This window comes from Cajanus cajan, chromosome 1, assembly GCF_000230855.2.
Source record: "Cajanus cajan strain Asha chromosome 1, NIPB_CcT2T_4, whole genome shotgun sequence".
NCBI lineage: Eukaryota > Viridiplantae > Streptophyta > Magnoliopsida > Fabales > Fabaceae > Cajanus > Cajanus cajan.
The window spans coordinates 64,550,888-64,571,963 of NC_138517.1; the positions used below are offsets into that span (position 1 = coordinate 64,550,888).

The 21,076-nt window shown below is 41.0% G+C and overlaps 1 protein-coding gene across 1 annotated transcript; it reads right to left on the minus strand.

The window, feature by feature from the left end:
* Positions 1–18,883: 18,883 nt before the first annotated feature.
* LOC145950480 (uncharacterized) lies at positions 18,884–20,829 on the minus strand. Its single transcript, XM_083061571.1, has 2 exons — positions 20,569–20,829; positions 18,884–20,495 (listed from the first exon to the last, which is right to left on the minus strand). The coding sequence occupies exons 1-2, from the start codon at positions 20,824–20,826 to the stop codon at positions 20,382–20,384; spliced, it is 372 nt and encodes a 123-aa protein (XP_082917697.1). The 5' UTR covers positions 20,827–20,829; the 3' UTR covers positions 18,884–20,381.
* Between the last annotated feature and the right edge of the window lie 247 nt (positions 20,830–21,076).

A 21,076-nucleotide genomic window follows, 5' to 3' on the forward strand; every position in this document is an offset into this window, starting at 1 on the left:
GTTATTGGACCCATCGAGCCAAAGGCATCCAATGGACATAGGTTCATCCTTGTGGCCATTGACTATTTCACCAAATGGGTAGAAGCGGCATCGTATGCTCATGTGACCCGAAAGGTGGTAACATCCTTCATCAGAAAGAATATCATATGCAGATACGGTATTCCCGACAAAATCATCACTGATAATGGATCCAATTTGAACAATAAGATGGTGGAAGAACTGTGCAAAGAGTTCAAAATTCAGCACCATAACTCTTCCCCATATCGACCAAAGATGAATGGGGCGGTCGAGGCAGCCAATAAGAATATCAAGAAGATAGTACAAAAGATGGTTGTCTCATTCAAAGACTGGCATGAGATGCTACCCTTCGCTCTCCATGGTTATAGGACTTCAGTACGTACATCCACAGGAGCTACTCCATTCTCCCTTGTTTATGGAATGGAGGCAGTTCTGCCGGTTGAAGTCGAGATACCGTCTCTGAGAGTAATCATGGAAGCAAAACTTTCCGAGGCAGAATGGGTTCAAAGTCGACACGACCAATTGAACCTTATCGAAGAAAAACGACTGAACGCCATATGCCATGGTCAAGCCTACCAAAGGAAGATCAAAAAGGCTTTTGACAAGAAAGTCCATCCTCGAATCTACCATGAGGGAGAGCTGGTGATGAAGAAATTGCTACCAGCTCAAAAGGACAAAATCGGAAAGTGGGCCCCAAATTACGAAGGACCATACGTGGTGAAGCGAGCCTTCTCCGGAGGAGCATTGATTCTCACAGACATGGACGGAGAAGAACTTCGATACCCAGTCAACGCTGACGTGGTAAAGAAGTATTATGCTTGAAGACGTTGCTTGCATCAGCCCGCTAGGATGAAAACCCAAAAAGGGCATCCTAGGCAAAAGTTAGGGCAAAACAAAAAGCCCGCCAGTACAAGGGTACTAGGCAAAACAAAGGCAAAATTATCCCCGCTAGGACATGTCCTAGGCAAAAATTAGGGGCAAAAGAATAAGATGCAAAAAGTAAAGCAAGCAACGATCACTTGAACCGAAAACCGAAAGGCGGTCCAAGTGATAATCTTCTAGAAGCAAGCGTCTTGCAGTATCTACACTCCTGGCTCAGGCATCTCACCCGAAACAACTAGGGAAACGGGAAGAGCAGCAATCACAGATATAATTGTTTAAGCCAAAAATGTATAGCCCACCTCGGCCAGCCATTCTTCAGAAAATCCCTTTGTAAACCTTTCTGTAAAAACACTTGTGAATATCAATAAAAATATCCATTTGTTTCTTTTCTTTCTTGACCATGTGATTATGCCTCTGAATTGGTTTTTCATAAAATTGTACGAAATTCCATTAATAATCGGTCAATAAAAGAAAATTGGAGGGGTTCCTGTAAAATCCATAATCTCCTGCATAAAGGCTCACAAAAATACTCCCTCGCGTCAATGACAGAAAGTCCTCCAAGAAGAAAAGGATAGGGAGAGCCACTCACTTTTCTAAATAAATGAACAAAAATAAAAAATTGTATTGCATTTGTGCATCACACACACATTAGTTGTACATTCAAAGACCTTATCATGAGGCAATTACATAAAATAGAAAAATAGAAAATTGCTTGTGTATGACAGCAGCAAGCAAAATACAAAGATTCAGAAAATCAACAGCATCATACAGAATAACTGAGCCTGGAGAGGCTTGCCGAAAGAATACTCACAGAATAACTGAGCCTGGAGAGGCTTGCCGAAAGAATACTCTCAGAATAACTGAGCCTGGAGAGGCTTGCCGAAAGAATACTCTCAGAATAACTGAGCCTGGAGAGGCTTGCCGAAATAATACTCCTACAAAATAACTGAGCCTGGAGAGGCTTGCCGAAATAATACTCTCTCATAATAACTGAATTTAATTTCTTTGGCACTTTTAATTTCTGTACAGCAAAAGCCAAAAACATAAAAAAGGCAAAATACAGAAAAAGCCAAATCAGAAGAAAAGGCAAAATACAGAAAAAGCCGAAAATGAAAAAAGGCAAGGATATAGAAAATCCAACAAACAGTTTGTACAGAATAATTGAGCCTGGAAAGGCTTACCAAAATACTCCTCATCCTCCACATCAAAGAATAACTGAGCCTGGAGAGGCTCGCAGAAATAATACTCCCCAGAGGGAACCTCAGCTCAAGCTCACGGGAAAATCCCCAGCAAGAGCTATTAAAGCAAGATCGACGCAATCCCCAATGGAAGTGCGATCATCCAAACAGTATATACAAGTCAAAGGACTTAAACTTCCTCAGTGAAGATAGCTCTCCAGCTCAAGCGTTGAGTGAGGCTAAGCCTGCAGAGGCTTCCTAAATAATACTCTGGGATACATAAGATCCCTAAATCCCCAATCGCCTACATAAGAGGCACTCCTTCAAACGGAAAAATCATAAAAAGATCAATAATCATTCCCCAAGTGGAATCTGGCTCTCAGCCAGTCATTGAACATCAAGGTGATATGCCTAACAGAAGAGGCTAATCAAAATCAACATCCAGAATCCCCAGCGGATAACAGCCTACACAGAGGCAGCAAAAAATCAGAAAATCAAAAAGAGTTACCCGAACAAGGATAACCGGGATACTCCACCAACGTCGAAAGGACGTCAGCCAATCATAAGGCACCGCTCACATCAGAAAGAGCATCTTTGTGTCTGCATCCCTAAGGAATCAGAAATTCCCCAGTGGGCACCAACTACGCAATGGAAAGTTGGGACACAAAAAACCTATGAGTAACTGCACATCCCCTAGACGGATCCCTGCGTTATCCAGCCCTCAGTGGCACAAAAATCAAAAAACAACCGTCGAAGCAGCATCGTGGACTGTGGAGACAAAATCATCACAAATCCCTGAAAAGGAAATATTCACGCTACCCCGTCGTCACAAACACGGAGGTATGCAGCTTCCGGCTCGAGCAATGAGCGAAGCTATCTCTGGAAAGGAGGTACTCACTGCTTACCGTTGTCACAAGGGTACTTAGCTTCCGGCTCAAACAAAGAGTGAAGCTAAGCCTGGAGAGGCGGTACTCACAGCTTCCAGCTTGGGCAGCAAGCAAAGCAAAGCCTGGAGAGGCGAAACTCACACTGCTCACCGTCGTCACAAAGGTGCTTAGTTTCTGGCTCGAACAAAGAGCGAGACTAAGCCTGGAGAGGCGAAACTCACACTGCTTACCGTTGTCACAAGGGTACTTAGCTTCCGGCTCGAACAAAGAGTGAAGCTAAGCCTGGAGAGGCGGTACTCACAGCTTCCAGCTTGGGCAGCAAGCAAAGCAAAGCCTAGAGAGGCGAAACTCACACTGCTCACCGTCGTCACAAAGGTGCTTAGTTTCCGACTCGAACAAAGAGCGAGACTAAGCCTGGAGAGGCGAAACTCACACTGCTACCGTTGTCACAAGGGTACTTAGCTTCCGGCTCGAACAAAGAGTGAAGCTAAGCCTGGAGAGGCGGTACTCACAGCTTCCAGCTTGGGCAGCAAGCAAAGTAAAACCTGGAGAGGCTACTCGACAATTTTCCACCGGAAGACGCTACAAGTCAGAAGGTCGGCGCATCACCCGGACAATTGGGTCAACTCCTTTACTTGTCAGCCGGTACACCAAAAGGCCGTCCGACTAAGTAAAGGGGGGGCAGCTGTAGACCCCTAAAATTGTCCGGGTCGGAAATAAAGCTTGAAGACTCTCGAAGACTGAAGGAAGATCAGCTAGAAGGACTCCTGGAAGGCCCTAGGAGGGTTCTCTGTAGGTCTAGAGGTCTTAGAATAGCTCAAAATAAGGAAGTGGAGGGAATGAAGCCCAATACGGCCGTACTGAACTTAATACGGCCGTATTGAAGCTTCAATACGGCCGCAGTGAACTCAATACGGCGTATTGAAGTTTCTGAAACTTCAATACGGCCGTACTGAAATCAATACGGCCGTATTGAAGCTTCAATACAGCCGCAGTGAACTCAATACGGGCGCATTGAAATTTCTGAATTTCAATACGGCCGTATTGAACTCAATACGACCGTATTGAAGTTCAAAAATTTCAATACGGCCGTATTGCTTCTGTAGGCCGTATTGCGCCTATTCCCTATAAATATGACGTCAATTGGACGTCATTCCACACTTTTTCAGATAGTTTTAACCCTCTCCTTGAGTATTCTGGGGTTTTTGAGCAGTGTTCTGCCCTAGAAATCACTCGGAGAGTTGATCCGACAAAGTTCTTGAGCCCCGAGCCATTTTGCTTGAGGATCGAACCTAGTCGAAGGGAAATCCTCCGGATTTCCATAGTTAAAAGTTTTTAGGAAGGAGCGAGCGAGCTTGTAGAGCGAGGGAACGCCAAAAAGCTTCCCAGTTTTACTCAATATATAAGCACGCTTCAAGAGGTTTTCTTCTTAAATCCTTCCTTTTACTGCTTTCTGTGTGCATATTTAAACTGTCATCATGTAGATATTTAATTTATAATTGCTTAGAATAAATAGGGGTAATTTAGTAATTTTACGCTGTTATTTTTGAAAATAATCTGTCATAGGGAACCCGAAAGGGGCGCTGTGGGGTGCTAACACCTTCCCCACGCGTAACCGACTCCCTTACCCAACTCTGGTTGTAATGGCCAAAGTTGATTTATAAAATCAATTGCCTTATCCCTTTTTCCAATGTTTTGAGTAAAACATTGGTGGCGACTCCACGAACCCCTCCTTTTGCGAAAACCACTAATCCATGGAGGGTCCCGCTTGGGATTAATATGGATTGGTGAGACGTTTTAATAAATAAATTGGATAGGATCGACAAGGTCTCAGTTTGAGAACAAGTCGTTCTAATAATCCAATACATTTTCAAAACTAAAATAATAAGCGAGCTCGACCGTCTTCGCGACCGCCGAGGCCCGTTTGGGCCGGTGGCGACACCCACAACACCTAAAATTAGTAACCTATGACTTATTTGTTAACAATATAAAGCAGAGCTTAATATTTTTACCCCATAATTATGCACACATAGTAATGAACTATCTACATTATACTCTATTCTAAGGAAAGTAATAAATTAAAGCAATAAATAGAATGGGAGAGAAATTTCAGAACCTCCAAAGCAAGCTTTAATATTATCTTCTCGTAAAACCTTTTGGGGGAACTTTTTGGAAGCCTCCTCGCTCTACAAGAACCTCTCGACCACTTGAGGACAAATTTTAAACTAAAAACTCTTAATTTTGGCTATGAAGGCCATAATTGACTTTTTAAAAGCCTTTCCTTGTTTTGATGTTTTGAGTAAAATATCGGTAGCGACTCTTTCAAACCTTTGTCAAAAACAATTGGTTAGGGATTAGTCTGGTTTCCGGACATTCCCTAACTGATGAGATTTTCAAAACGGAGGTCTAAACCATCAGTGGGCTATATTGGAATTTTTCGGGTTTCGACAAGGGTGACATTTATTTTCCTAAGGAATGCACACTCAAAAGAAGTAAATGGAATAGAAACACCAAGGTCCCTAAAAAGACATCGGTATATACAAAAAAAAATGAGGGAGAAGACGAACTTGATAGAAATATGTGTTTGTTAGGACAACCGTGATGAGTTTAGAAATAGAGGATGAGTAGATTGCCAACTTACTTCGAAGCAAGTTGATCTTGGACACGAACTTAAACTTACTCTCGAACTTACCAACATTGACCCTCACCCACTCATACCTATGTCGAACCCAAAAGGTTTTGATCTTACTCATAGAGGGTTTGGACCACCATTTTGAAATTTTCATCTTTTAGGGAATGCCCAAAAACCATAATAATTCCTAATCAATGGTTTTTGAAAAAGTTGGAAGGAGTTGCCATTGATATTTTACTCAAAAACATCAGAAAAAGAAAAGATTTTGAAATTACAATAAAGACCTTCATAGCCAGAATTGGGTTCGGGAGTCGGTTATGTGTAGGGAAGGAGTTAGGCACCTTACAACGCTCTAAATCAGTACCCTATAATGATATTAGCATAATAATAAATAATAATTTAAATATCTTATCCCCTTTTATTATTTAATATTATTTTCATGACAAAAAATACCTGTAATTTACATGATTATTTATTTGCACATAAGAATTATAAATAAAATAAATAATAAATAAATAAAATAATAAATAAAAGAGAAGAATTTAGAACCTCTGAAGCAAACCATTTATAAGGGAATCTTCCCAAATGTGTGCGGGACGCGTTTTGACAGCCCTTCGCTTTACAAAAGCCTCACTATCACTCAAAGATTTATATAGAGAACGGGAAAACTATGCAGCCTTTTGGTTCCCTAATCCCTTGGCTAGAGGTGATGGCATCCTTACTTGCATGATCATGAGATGATGAGCAAAGGAAGAGGACGCCTACTCCAAGGATCAAGTTCTTCAAAGGTGGCACAAGGTTTTAGGGTGGATGATGATGGAATGGACGAAAATGGAGGTTGGGTAGAAGGTGTTTGAGGAAATGCTTGAGAAGGGTACTCTAGGGTTGGCTCACTTCATGATGATGAAGGCCACTTCTAGGGTTGTTTCTCTCAAGGTGGAGATGGGAGGGAGGTGGCCGAATTAGCCAAGGGTGACTAAGAAAAGATATCAAGGCACAAAAGGCTCTCTTTATATTCAATATCCATAGTATTTACAAGGTGTGGTGCCTAGGGTATTTATAGGAGTGGGAGGCATCTAGGATTGCATTTAGGGTGCCAAATGCACACCAAATGAAACCCAAATTAACCCTAGATGCAACTTGGTGGCCAAGGATGGAATCTTTGGGTTTAGTTAGGCTACATAGGTACATGATAAGACCATGCAACCTTTTCCCTCCACTTGGGCCTAAGCCTTTCTAAGTCCAAAAATAGGTCCAAACACAACCAAAATTGCGTCTAGCTCCCTAATTAAATACCTTAGCCCAAAATTAAAAACCTATGATCTAAAGCACCCCATAATACAAGGGTAAAATGGGAAATACAAAAGAAAATAAATTCTATGACTAAGATACCCTAAAATACAAGGGTAAAATAGGAAATTAAAGACAAGGGCAAAAATAGGAATAAAAATAAATGCTATAAAAACTTAGGAGCTAAGGCCCAAAAGTAGGTTTACTCCTCCAATGATTTTTCAACATTAACCCATTCCTCTTGCCTTCTTCAATATATCACCTCTTGGACTTCTTGGCCTTAGTGTTATTCCATCATTCCCTCCCTCTTGAAAAGGATTTGACCTCAAATCAAGAGGTTCTTCATGGTGGACATCATGACCAACAAAAACATAAAAATAAGCATGAGAGTTAATAGTATATGATATAGATGGAAAGTGCATCCTAAGAGGAGTTCCACTAAAAATGCTAAAAAGATTTTCTAAACTAAAAAGACTAGACTCCCTAATGCTAAGGATAAGATCCTCCCCATGATGAAGACTAGGTGTATAACTAAAGCCTAAAAAGTTAAAAAGACTAAAACTATAGCACACTAAAGCATTAGCCCTAAGAACTAAAATATCTTGTTGGAGGCATCCAATGTAGTGACCTAGGTATGTATTGGAAAATAAAGAAAATTTAACTAAAAAATTACCTAAACAACTTTGTATTGCATTATTTGTTAGATACATATGAGAAAATGGTGTTAAAAGGAGTTTAGAAAACTCATATAATCTAAGTTTGTCTTGTAGGGAAGTATCCAAGTTAAGTTCAAATAAGTTTGAACTTCCTTCAAGATCAAAAATAGAAGATACAACACCATGAGATGTATCCAACAAACCATACAAACCAAAAGTTGGGTGCTTTATGAAGACAACTAAAGTAAAAAGATTCTTAAAGAAAGAAGGCGTATCTACCTTGGGCACCACCAAGGAAGTAGCACAAGCGGTGGTACTAAGTGAAGTCCACTTCTTCTTCACTAAATCTTGAAGTTGAGATTCTTTTTCTTTAAAAAAGACTTGTTTTTGAATCTCCACTTCATGACTAGTGGCAACGTGAGAGAAAGATTAAGGTCTTGATGAATGAAGAAAGTTTTTTTTTAAAGTATTTTCAATGGTAAAGTGACTTTCTTTAAGCATAAGCCCTTTGGAAGAAACATTATCCTCCTTACTCTTCTCTAAGTGTATTATTTGTTTTTCATTTTCTAACCACCGTTTAACTTTCTCTATACTTTTCTTCATTTTTTATTTCTTTTCTATTTTCTTTTCTTTTTCTTTTCTTCTAAGTTCTACTTCTCTTGTTGTATTTTCTTCCTCATGCATACTTCTAGGGACTCTAACTTCTTTGCCTATTTGAGATCTAGTTGGAACAATCCTAGGTTTGGATCCACTAGTTTCTACCAACTTTGCAAGTAAATTTCTTATTTCCTCATTATTCTTTGCATTTTCTTGTTCTCTTTTTCTAATGTCTTGCTCTCTCTTTATGTTTTCCTCTTTTTTTTTTTTCCTTATGTACTCTTTTAACTCTCTAATCTCATCTCTAACACTAGACCTAGTACTACAAGAATTATGACCATGTACACTAGAATGATCACTTATCTTTGATCAAGACACTAGTACCCAAAGGGTCTTTTACGTCGCCTATTTTGAGCCTTTTACGTCGGAAAAGATTCTAACGTTAATACGGGAGACGTAAATTTACGTCGCCTCTGAAAGACGACGTAAATTTACGTCGGAGATTCTCCCATACCGACGTAAAAAGGGACAAAAAACATGCCACAAATTTATGTCGGACATGGCCTCGTCCGACGTAAATTTACGTCGGCCATTGCAAAGCCCGACGTAAATTTACGTCGGACAAGGCCATGTCCGACGTAAATTGTGGGAGTTTTTTTTTGAAAACATTTATAAATTTTTTATATACCCAACACCTGCATATAAATATAGTCCAAAATACCAAATCTAAACCAGGCAGTCCAGGATAGAAATTCAAATTATATTTCAAAATTGAATGACAAAAAGAAAATAATATATAAATCTTAAAAAACATAAATTATGACAATGTAAATCCTATTATCCTAAAAAAGCTATAAAACATATGTTTGTCAATGCTATCTAACTAACTAAACTAACTAACTATCAAACTATAAACATAATATCTAACTAACTAAACTTAGAAAAAAAGTTGCCCATTGTTCTCTTATCTTGAGCAACTCATCTTCGGGCAATGGAGATGGATCTTGAAAGACCTGAAACATTAATTTAAATGTCATTAATATGCAATGTTAATTATCCTAAAGGTAAATATAGTTAAATAAATTTTGATATGAATTACCTGCGCCCAAGAATCAATAATACCCGCAGAAACTATGGCTCTCATCCAATACATGATGTAATAGCCACATTCAAACGAGTCTTGTTGCTTATTACACTAAAATGAGAAACAAATAACTATTATTTCCAAAGTCAATAAATTTAAATATTATTGACTGTATGAATTAATTTTCTAACTTTAGGGTATATGAAATGCAATGACTTTGATGACCTGACTCTTCCACTTAAAATATTAGCTCCAGACACGATTCTAATTAATTGAAATAAAAACAAATGTTAGCCAATATATATAATTACAGTTTTAAAACATAATGAAAAAATTTAGTTACCCTTGTAATTGGCATTTAATTTCGTGGCTTGGTTTTCGATGTAGTGAACAAAACCACACCACGGTGTATTCCTTAGGAATGATTACCATTAACTGCCAATGGGACCTACATTGTATGACAAACAAATTAGTTATAAAATTACCATGATTAAAAAACCAATTAAAAAACTAACTCGTCAATGTATGGAGCCATGTATATATCTCTTCTTGAGTCACTCATCCATGTTTGCATATATTGCTGGATCTGGACCTGAGTGTTTCCTGATTTTTGGATTGATTGAGGCTCAATAAATCCATATACTTCTGCTTGTGCTTGCTCCACACTCAATTTGTCCATGTACCTAACACAAATAATTATTATAAGTTAAATGTAATTATTGTAAATTTAGACTCATAAAAGAAAATATGACTTACATGGCCCACAGCTATATGATAGATATATTTAACATGGAGTTTCCCCCAACAATCTCTAATGCATCAGGCATAGATATGTATAGTGGAACATCAAAGCTATCAACTCCAAAAACTCTAATGTCCCACTGCAATTGAATTGGCTTCTTCTTTAATCGTGGTAATATGATTAGAAGCTTAGATATGGGATCACCCTCAGCTTCTACGATATGAGCATCATCAACATGAGGTTCTCTAATGACCTCCTTACCACGATTGATAAAATCCTAAAGAAATAATGAAAATTAGTTAAACAATTGTAGACCCCTAAAATTGTCCGGGTCGGAAATAAGACTCGAAGACTCTCAAAGATCGAAAGAAAGTCAGCCAGAAGGACTCCTAGAAGACCATAGGATGGCTATCTGTAGGTTTAGAGGTCTTAGAGTACCTAAAAATAAGGAAGTGGGAGGTTTGAAGCTCAATACGGCCTCCTTGGAGTTCAGTACGGCCGTACTGCACATTTTGTACTACAATACGGCCGTACTGAAACCAATACGGTCGTATTGAAGTTTCTGTATTTCAATACGGCCGTACTGAATTCAATACGGCCGTATTGAAGTACAAAAACTCAATACGGGCCGTATTGAACCCAGGGGCCGTACTGCGCCTCATCCCTATAAATAGGACGTCATTTGGACGTCATTCCACACTTTTCCACACTTCTTGGACTCTCTCCTTGAGTATTCTGAGGTTTTTGAGCAGTGTTCTGCCCTAGGAATCTCTCCGAGAGCCGATCCGATGAAGTTCTTGAGTTCTAAGCATTTAGCTTGAGAATTCGAACTAGTCGAAGGGAAATCTTTTTGATTTCCATAGTAAAAATTATTTTTTAGGAAGGAGCGAGCGAGCTTGTAGAGGGAGGGAGCGCCAAAAAGCCTCCTAAACTTCATTGATATATAAAAAGCACGCTTCAAGAGGTTTCTTCTCTAAAAATCCCTTCTTTTACCGCTTTCTGATTGTTGCATATTTAAATTCGTCATCATGTAGATATTTAATATATAATCGCTTATAATAAATAGGGGTAATTTAGTAATTTTACGCTATTATTTAATAAATAATCCGTCATAGGGAACCCGAAAGGGGCGTTGTGGGGTGCTAACACCTTCCCCACACGTAACCGACTCCCTTACCCAACTCTGGTTGTAATGGCCAAGGTTGATTTGCGAAAATCAATTGCCTTATCCCTTTTTCCAATGTTTTGAGTAAAACATTGGTGGCGACTCCAAGAACCCTTCTTTTTACGAAAACCACTAATCCATGGAGGGTCCCGCTTGGGATTAACATGGATTGGTGAATCATTTAATAAAATTGTTAGCTCGACAAGGTCTCAGTTTGAGAATAAGTCGTTCTAGCAATCCACCACTTTCAAAACATTAAAACGAGTCATGACCATCGTCGCGATTGCCAATGTCCGTTTCGGCGGGTGGCGACAGATGGCGACTCCACTGGGGAAGCCTCGAGAGTCAGTCCCATTTAGTGATGGATTATTTCTAAAATAATAGTTTAAAATTACTTTATTACCCCTCACTTGTATGATAACATGTTTATCTATTTGGCTTTAATAATTGTTGAATGTTTAAATTCTCGCAATTGTTTGAAATAAAAACTGCACACAAACCTTTGCACACAACAGTTCCCTCTATACCCGGGGGCATGAGTGGAAAGCCATAGGGAGTGGATGTTAGTACGGCCGGTTGTCGAATGGGTCTATAGGTGCCCGTAGACCGTTGTCGGAAAACATCACTCAAGGTGATAACCATGAACTCGAGTCCGACAGTGCGTTGGAACTTTCCATCGACTTACGACGAGAGGAATTGGGTCCCTATAATGGGGGCACCTTGGGGGCCTCAGACCGGTGAGAACAGTTAGAACCACCTTGAATATGCACTTTTCTGCAGGATACCCCTACCTCGTGATTCGCTCGTGACTGTTCGTGGATGAGTGAATTGTTTGTGTATAGGTTTATGTGATATTGTTTGTGCATTAATAATAAACCTCGTGATAAGGTCTAAGAATAATCCCCATGCATGAAAATACCATGACATGAGAGGAAAGACCATGTGTGGAAATATAATAAAAGTGAGGAGCATGTACATCATTACCAATAAGACATCATGCATCCTCATAAACCATGCATTTTAGGTTCACCAATACCTCTTGACATGAGTAAAAGAGACCCATAATTATCGAGATTCTCCGTTGGGGAGGGATCATAAGTCAAGGAGGGTGGTAACACTCTGTTTTAAAAAGGTAGCGCCTTAAAAATGGAGGGTTATCAAGCTCATGTCAAGAGTGTATTCATTCCATAAAATAAACTAATTAAGCATTCATTTTAGAAAGTGGCTGGTCATCTCTCTGTCCTCACGCGCGCGCAGAAAATCAAGAAGATGGACGCGTTGGAGGAACAAAATAAGAAGCTTACAGCCGAGCTCTCACAGCTCAAGGAGAAAATGGCGCAAATGATGGAACTCATGCGTCATCAAAACATGAATGGGGCTCACCACAGTGACCATGAGTCCCATCATGAGGAGGATCATGAGGAAGAACAAGACCCTCGGCGAGCTGTACCCCTTGGGGCGGGGATTACGATTAGAGAGCCTGAAATTTCAAAAGACCAATTCCGCGCTCTAGAAGATCGGCTGAGGGCTATGGAGGGGCATGATTTTGATATTAAAGATGCCGCCGACATGTGCTTAGTGAGGGACATCCAATTCCCTCCCAAATTCAAAGTGCCCGATTTCCCAAAATATGTGGGATCGACTTGCCCCAAAAGTCATCTCACCATGTATTGCCAAAAAATGGCTGCATATGCTACCAATGAAAAGCTCTTGATCCATTGCTTCCAAGAGAGCTTGGCTGACACCGCACTCAATTGGTATATGCAGCTGGATGGAAGTCAAGTGTGCACATGGAGGCAGTTGGCCGACGCCTTTCTCAAGCGCTATTAATATAACATCGACCTAACACCCGATAGGTCCGATCTTCAAGCCTTGAGTAAGACAAATGATGAATCCTTCAAGGCGTACGCCCAACGATGGAGGGAGTTGGCGGCACAAATAGAGCCCCCGCTGTCGGATAAGGAGACGGTGTCCCTATTCATAAACTCGTTGACCGGTCCCTATTATGACAAGATGATAGGGAACACGACAACACTCTTCTCGGACATCATCACCATTGGCGAAAGAGTGGAACAAGGGCTGAAAAGTGGGAAGCTAGCTGGGCTTTCCCAATCATTTGAAGCCAAGAAGACCTACGGGAAGAAGGAGGGAGGAGTCAATGCCGTAAATATTTCTTCATCTTCTTCCACTTCGAAGTCAGGAAAGTCGCAATACAACCCTGTGAAGAAGTTTGATAAACTTCCGACCACATATAGCGACCTCCTGCCGAAGCTAGTGGAAGCACGTCTTCTAGCTTACGTTCCACTAAAGAAGATTGATCCACCTCATCCCTATTGGTACAAACCGCAAGACAAATGTCTATACCATTCGGGGGCATCGGGGCATTCAACGGAGAAATGTAGAGCTCTCAAAAATAAGGTCCAAGACCTTATCGATGCTGGGTGGATCACTTTTGATTCAACAGCGCCCGACGTGAGCAAGAATCCTCTGCCGAAGCAGGAGTAGAGAGAAGATCAAGCCACGATAGGGCCCCTCCATATTCTTCTTTTAGGGACTCATGATCAGTACCCGAGATCATGAGAACCTTTTCATGTAAATAAGGGTTTTTGTACAGTTTTAATACATATCAATAAAGAGGCATTTTTCACACATCACTCTCTCTTTTGTTCTTTTCTCTCTTTCCTCATTAACATTAATAATTCTAAACCTAAACAGAACCAATAAAATAATTATGTCTGTAATTGTTCGCTCTGACCGGGATCCGAAAGTTGAGGATGAATGGGTTGAGTTGGACAGTGATGAGGAGGCCATCTCTCCGGATCTGCAAAGACTGCTAGAACGAGAAGCTCGCCTACTCCAACCATATCAAGAGAAATTGGAGACTGTGAATTTGGGGGCCAGGCCGAGAGATAAAAAAGGTCAACATCGGGACCCATATCAGTGATGAAATAAGGACACATGTTTCCGCTATGATTATAATGAAATCATTCTTTTTGCTTCTTTTCTTGCTTATAATAAAATTCTAAACCACATTATTTTTAACCCTGTTTGAATAAACATGAATGAGGTTAAAATCATCTTAATAATAATAAACCCGCATCATTTTTATGTGGAAGTGTGTGTGACAACTTGGAGCACCTTCCCTTGGCCTCGACAAGTGCCATCATGGATAAAAAGAAATCCTCTATAAAAGAAGCTCGGCAGGAAACCCAAAAAGGGGGCTGCGCAAAAATAAGAGCAAAAGACCCGCTAGGAATCCCACGAAAGGGTAACCTAGGCAAAAGTTAGGGTTTCAAAAATAAACAAAAACAAAGATCCGCTAAGACGCCACAAAAGGGTGTTTTAGGCAAAAAATAAGGACAATCAAAAAACAAAAGAAATCCATGATGGTACCACGAACCGAATTCAAAAAGAAAGGTTCAAGGGAAGCTATCCAAGTTGTCAAAATCACAACGTCAATAAACAAGATTTTATTAACTTCATAAGTGTTTTATCAAACAAGCCTAAACACATAAGCCTACCTCGGCTAACCATTCTTACAAAAACCATTTTTGAAAAATAAATCCCCTCTAAAACACAAACTTCAGAATAAAAGTATCTTTCCCTTCTTTTCTCTCTTGTCCCAAATGATTTTAGAATAATCTAGTGGAAGCATGGAGAAATAAATCATCACTGATAATGGATCTAATCTGAACAACAAAATGGTGGAAGAACTGTGCCAAGAATTCAAGATCCAACACCGTAACTCTTCCCCATATCGGCCAAAGATGAATGGGGCAGTCGAGGCAACCAATAAGAACATCAAGAAAATAGTGCAAAAGATGGTTGTCTCATTTAAAGACTGGCACAAGATGTTACCCTTCGCTCCTCATGGCTATAGGACTTCAGTACGTACATCTACAGGAGCTACTCCATTCTCCCTCGTTTATGGGATGAAGGCAGTTCTACCCGTCGAAGTCGAGATACCTTCTCTAAGGGTAATCATGGAAACAAAACTTTTCGAGATGGAATGGATTCAAAGCCGATACGACCAGTTGAACCTTATCAAAAAGAAACGGCTGAACGCCATATGCCATGGTCAAGCCTATCAGAGGAAGATCAAAAAGGCTTTTGACAAGAAAGTCCACCCTCGAGTCTACCATGAGGGAGAGTTGGTAATGAAGAAATTGCTACCAACTCAAAAGGACAAAATCGGAAAGTGTGCCCCAAATCACGGAGGACCATACGTGGTAAAACGAGCCTTCTCAGGAGGAGCATTGATCCTCACAGACATGGATGGAGAAGAACTTCGATACCCAGTCAACGCTGACGTGGTAAAGAAGTACTATGCTTGAAGACGTTGCTTGCATAGGCCCGCTAGGATGAAAACCCAAAAAGGGCGTCCTAGGCAAAAGTTAGGGCAAAATAAAAAGCCCGCCAGTACAAGGGTACTAGGCAAAACAAAGGCGAATTTATCCCCGCTAGGATACGTCCTAGACAAAAATTAGGGGCAAAAGAATAAGATGCAAAAACAAAGCAAGCAACGATCACTTGAATCGAAAACCGAAAGGCGGATCAAGTGATTATCTTCTAGAAGCAAGCGTCTTGCAGCATCTACGCTCCTGGCTCAGACATCTCACCCGAAGCAATTAGGGGAGCGTAAAGAGCAACAATTACAGATATAATTGTTAAGCCCAATGTATATAGCTTACCCTGGCCAGCCATTCTTCAGAAATTTCCTTCTGTATATCTTTCTGTAAAAACACTTGTAAATATCAATAAAATATCTATTCATTTCTCTTCTCTCTTGACCATGTGATTATGCCTCTAAAATTGGTATTTCATAAAAATTGTACGAAATTCCTTTAATAATCGGTCAATAAAGAAAATTGGGGGGGTTCCTATAAAATCCGTAATCTCCTGCATAAAAGGCTAACAAAAATATTCCCTCACGTCGACGACAGAAATTCCTCCAAAGAAGAAGAGGATAGGGAGAGCCATTCATTTTCTAAAAAACATCAACAAAATTAACTTGCATTTTTGTGCATCACACACACATTAGTTGCACATTCAAAGACCTTATCATGAGGCAATTGCATAAAATAGAAGAAATAGAAAAATTGCTTGTGTATGACAGCAGTCAACAGAAAAGGCAAAAATACAGAAAAAGCCAAAAAAAAAATGACAAAAAAGGAAAAAATACAGAAAAAGCCAAAAACGACAAAAAGGCAAAAGATTTAGAAAATCAATCGCATCGTACAGAATAACTGAGCCTGGAGAGGCTTGCCGAAATAATACTCGGACAGAATAACTGAGCCTGGAGAGGCTTGCCGAAATAATACTCCCACAGAATAATTGAGCCTGGAGAGGCTTGCCGAAATAATACTCTCTCAGAATAACTGAGCCTGGAGAGGCTTACCGAAATAATACTCCCTCATCAGAATAATTGAGCCTGGAGAGGCTTGCCGAAATAATACTCCCCAGAGATATCTCAGCTTCCACTCACGGGCCAAATTCCCCAGTGAAAGCTATCAAACCAAGATCAGCAAGATTCCCCAAGGAGGGCTTGATCGTCTAAACAGAATATCCGAGTCGAAAGGACTATGACCTCCTCAGTGGAGGATAGCTTTCCAACTCAAGCAATGAGTGAAGCTAAGCCTGAAGAGGCTTTCTAAATAATACTCTGGGATACATAAGATCTTCAATCCCCATTCGCCTACTCAGAGGCACTCCTTCAAAAAGAAAAATCACAAAAGACAAAATAATCATTCCCCAAGTGGAATCCGGCTCTCAGCCAAACATCAAGCGTCAAGATGATCTGCCTAACAGAAGAGGCTAATCACAACAAAACGACAAAATCCCCCAGTGGATAACAGCCTACGCAGAGGCAACAAAACCGGAAAATCAAAAGAGTCACCCGAATAAGGATAACCGGGATACTCCACCATCGTCGAAAGGACGTCAGCCAATCATAAGGCATCGCTCACATCAGAAAGAGCATCTTCGTGTCTACACCCCAAGGAAACAGAAATTCCTCAATGGGTACCAACTACGCAATGGAAAGTTGGGACACAAGAACCTATGAGTAACTGCACATCCCCTAGACGGATCCCTACGTTATCCAGCCCTCAGTGGCACAAAAATCAAAAACAATCGTCAAAGCAGCATCGTGGACTGTGGAGACAAAACTATCACAAATCCCTGGAGAGGGCAAACTCACGCTACCCAGATGTCCAGAGCACCGAGGTATGCACGAGCCTGGAGAGGCGACGACTAATACTCACCCTGGAGAGGGCAAACTCACCCTGGAGAGGGCAAGACTCACGCTACCAAAGTGATCAGAAGCACTGAGGTATGCACGAGCCTGGAGAGGCGACAACTAATACTCACCCTGGAGAGGGCAAGACTCACGCTACCAAAGTGATCAGAAGCACCGAGGTATGCAAACCCTGGAGAGGGAAAACTCACCCTGGAGAGGGCAAGACTCACGCTACCAAAGTGATCAGAAGCACTGAGGTATGCACGAGCCTGGAGAGGCGACAACTAATACTCACCCTGGAGAGGTCAAACTCACCCTGGAGAGGGCAAGACTCACGCTACCAAAGTGACTAGAAGCGCGGAGGTATGCACGAGCCTGGAGAGGCGACGACTAATACTCACCCTGGAGAGGGCAAGACTCACGCTACCAAAGTGACTAGAAGCGCGGAGGTATGCACGAGCCTGGAGAGGCGACGACTAATACTCACCCTGGAGAGGGCAAACTCAACCTGGAGAGGCTACTCAACAATTTTCCCACCTGAAGACACTACAAGTCGGAAGGATGGCTTATTCCCCGGACAATTGGGTCAACTCCTTTACTTATCAAACGGTACACCAAAAGGCCGTTTGACTAAGTAAAGGGGGGGCAGCTGTAGACCCCTAAAATTGTCCGGGTCGGAAATAAGACTCGAAGACTCTCAAAGATCGAAAGAAAGTCAGCCAGAAGGACTCCTAGAAGACCATAGGATGGCTATCTGTAGGTTTAGAGGTCTTAGAGTACCTAAAAATAAGGAAGTGGGAGGTTTGGAGCTCAATACGGCCTCCTTGGAGTTCAGTACGGCCGTACTGCACATTTTGTACTACAATACGGCCGTACTGAAACCAATACGGCCGTATTGAAGTTTCTGTATTTCAATACGGCCGTACTGAATTCAATACGGCCGTATTGAAGTACAAAAACTCAATACGGACCGTATTGAACCCAGGGGCCGTACTGCGCCTCATCCCTATAAATAGGACGTCATTTGGATGTCATTCCACACTTTTCCACACTTCTTGGACTCTCTCCTTGAGTATTCTGAGGTTTTTGAGCAGTGTTCTGCCCTAGGAATCTCTCCGAGAGCCGATCCGACGAAGTTCTTGAGTTCTAAGCATTTAGCTTGAGAATTCGAACTAGTCGAAGGGAAATCTTTTTGATTTCCATAGTAAAAATTATTTTTTAGGAAGGAGCGAGCGAGCTTGTAGAGGGAGGGAGCGCCAAAAAGCCTCCTAAACTTCATTGATATATAAAAAGCACGCTTCAAGAGGTTTCTTCTCTAAAAATCCCTTCTTTTACTGCTTTCTGATTGTTGCATATTTAAATTCGTCATCATGTAGATATTTAATATATAATCGCTTATAATAAATAGGGGTAATTTAGTAATTTTACGCTATTATTTAATAAATAATCCGTCATAGGGAACCCGAAAGGGGCGTTGTGGGGTGCTAACACCTTCCCCACACGTAACCGACTCCCTTACCCAACTCTGGTTGTAATGGCCAAGGTTGATTTGCGAAAATCAATTGCCTTATCCCTTTTTCCAATGTTTTGAGTAAAACATTGGTGGCGACTCCAAGAACCCTTCTTTTTACGAAAACCACTAATCCATGGAGGGTCCCGCTTGGGATTAACATGGATTGGTGAATCATTTAATAAAATTGTTAGCTCGACAAGGTCTCAGTTTGAGAATAAGTCATTCTAGCAATCCACCACTTTGAAAACATTAAAACGAGTCATGACCATCGTCGCGATTGCCAAGCTCCGTTTCGGCGGGTGGCGACAACAATAATAGAATTATAAGAATATAAAAGAGCAATAATATAATTACCTTTGCCTGTGCTGAAAGCGGCATGACCAAACGTTTTGGCCAAGCTAAGAATGTGTCGGTTGACTGCCCCACTAGTTGAACCTCTGTATTGGGCAAAGGCACTGGAGCAGCAGCATCTTGAACTTGGTCAACCACAACCCATGTCCATTCTGGCTATAGAGGGACACCATGGATGGTTGAGCCACCCTCAAATACTCGGCCAATAGCCACTAACCATGGGGGGTCATCCTCAACATATAACTCACACTGGTTTGGTACATCAGTGTGAGTCTGATCCGGTGAGGGATTTGGAGCAGCACAACTCCCTTTAGTGCTGACTCGAACACCATCATGAGCAACTGCAGTCTATTGCTGAGAACGAGCCAAAAGTTCAAACTTCTGTTCAAACTCTTTTTGAATATTCTTCAATCTCTCTTCAAACTGACTCTCTAATCTCTGCTCCATTCTCTGCATAACCTCTTGACTGCAAGAGTCAACAGTGCTCCTCGATGATCGGGCACCAAAGAAATCTCGGTGGCTCCAAGAACCACCAACACCACGCACACGGCCTCCGTGCTCTAGCCTTCCTATGGCCGTTGTGAGGATATCATTCCGACCATCGGAAACAAATGAGCCCTGGGTGCTCTGCTCAACTAAACCCTCCTACAACATATTAACAATAAGTATACCCTAAACTACACTTATGAATTAAATGAGTTGAAATGAAGAGTCTTAGTTTGTATATTTTTACTTACTATTTTATCCGCAACAACCCTTGCAGACTCAGAAGTCATTTGCCCATCTGATTTTGTCCGGGCTGCTATCCACATCTCATGGAGGGGAGGTGACTCCACACGGTCAGCAGACTCAACCCCTGCTGCCTCTGCCCTAGCCTTCTACATTTCCTTTTTTTTTCTTTCATATCCCCCTCTTGACAATAGATGGGGTGCATCATTTTCGGCCTGTCGTTCTTGGGCAGCTATTCTTTTAGCCTGCAATAATACAAAAAAGAAAATGAGATTAATTAAAATATACCTTAAGTATTTGTGTCAATGTAAGAGTTATCAATAACTCACCTGCCACGAAGGGTCCAATCGAGTGGCACGAAGTTGCATCCACTCCTCATCAGTGATCTGGTACTTTAGACAGGGAGTCTCATTTTGTCGCTATCCAAATACATACTCCCGTGTCAAGAAAGTCTTGAAGTCTCTCCACCTGGTGGCCAGGACAGATAACATCTTCCTCCTCATGACCTCAGTATTGGGAATGTCAAAATTTTGCTATGAAAATAACAACAATTAATAAATAATGTATTTAAGTTATATAATATTCAAGGGATGTGAAAGTATATACCTGAATATCCTGCCACATGAGGTTCTTGTCAACCTCCTGAACGTCATCCCATGATGGAATGATAATAGAAACATGTCGTCGAGCTAAGACTCCCAAATAGCTCTTAAACTTGGAAGCATTTGGGCCTGATGCCTTGCCAGAACGAGGATCCACCTCAACCGATGTCCTCTCCTTGGCAATGCACCCAGCTGTCAACCTAGACAATCGAGTGACAGATCTACCTTCCCTCCTTCCACTGCCAGACCCAGAATCCTCCATAATCCTGAAAAAATTAAACTCTCATTATTAAAACAATGAATTAACTAAATAGACAAATAAAGTAAAAAACATAATAACAATATAGCAACATAATAACTAATAAAAAAACAAATAATACACAAACAGAAACCTATTAGGTTGGAATGTTTTCCCATATTCCTTCATCATGATCACTTCGAATAGCATGTATTTCATCCACTTCATGGTCCGCAATAGGACCAAATGATCTGCTTGAGAAAGACGGTGTCTC

Excerpts from the sequence above, each read along its gene's own strand:
- LOC145950480 (XM_083061571.1), bottom strand. The coding sequence starts at position 20,826 with ATGGAGGATTCTGGGTCTGGCAGTGGAAGGAGGGAAGGTAGATCTGTC. Across the intron at positions 20,496-20,568 it reads TCATGTGGCAGGATATTCAG|CAAAATTTTGACATTCCCAA; the intron begins GTATATACTTTC and ends TTATTTTCATAG.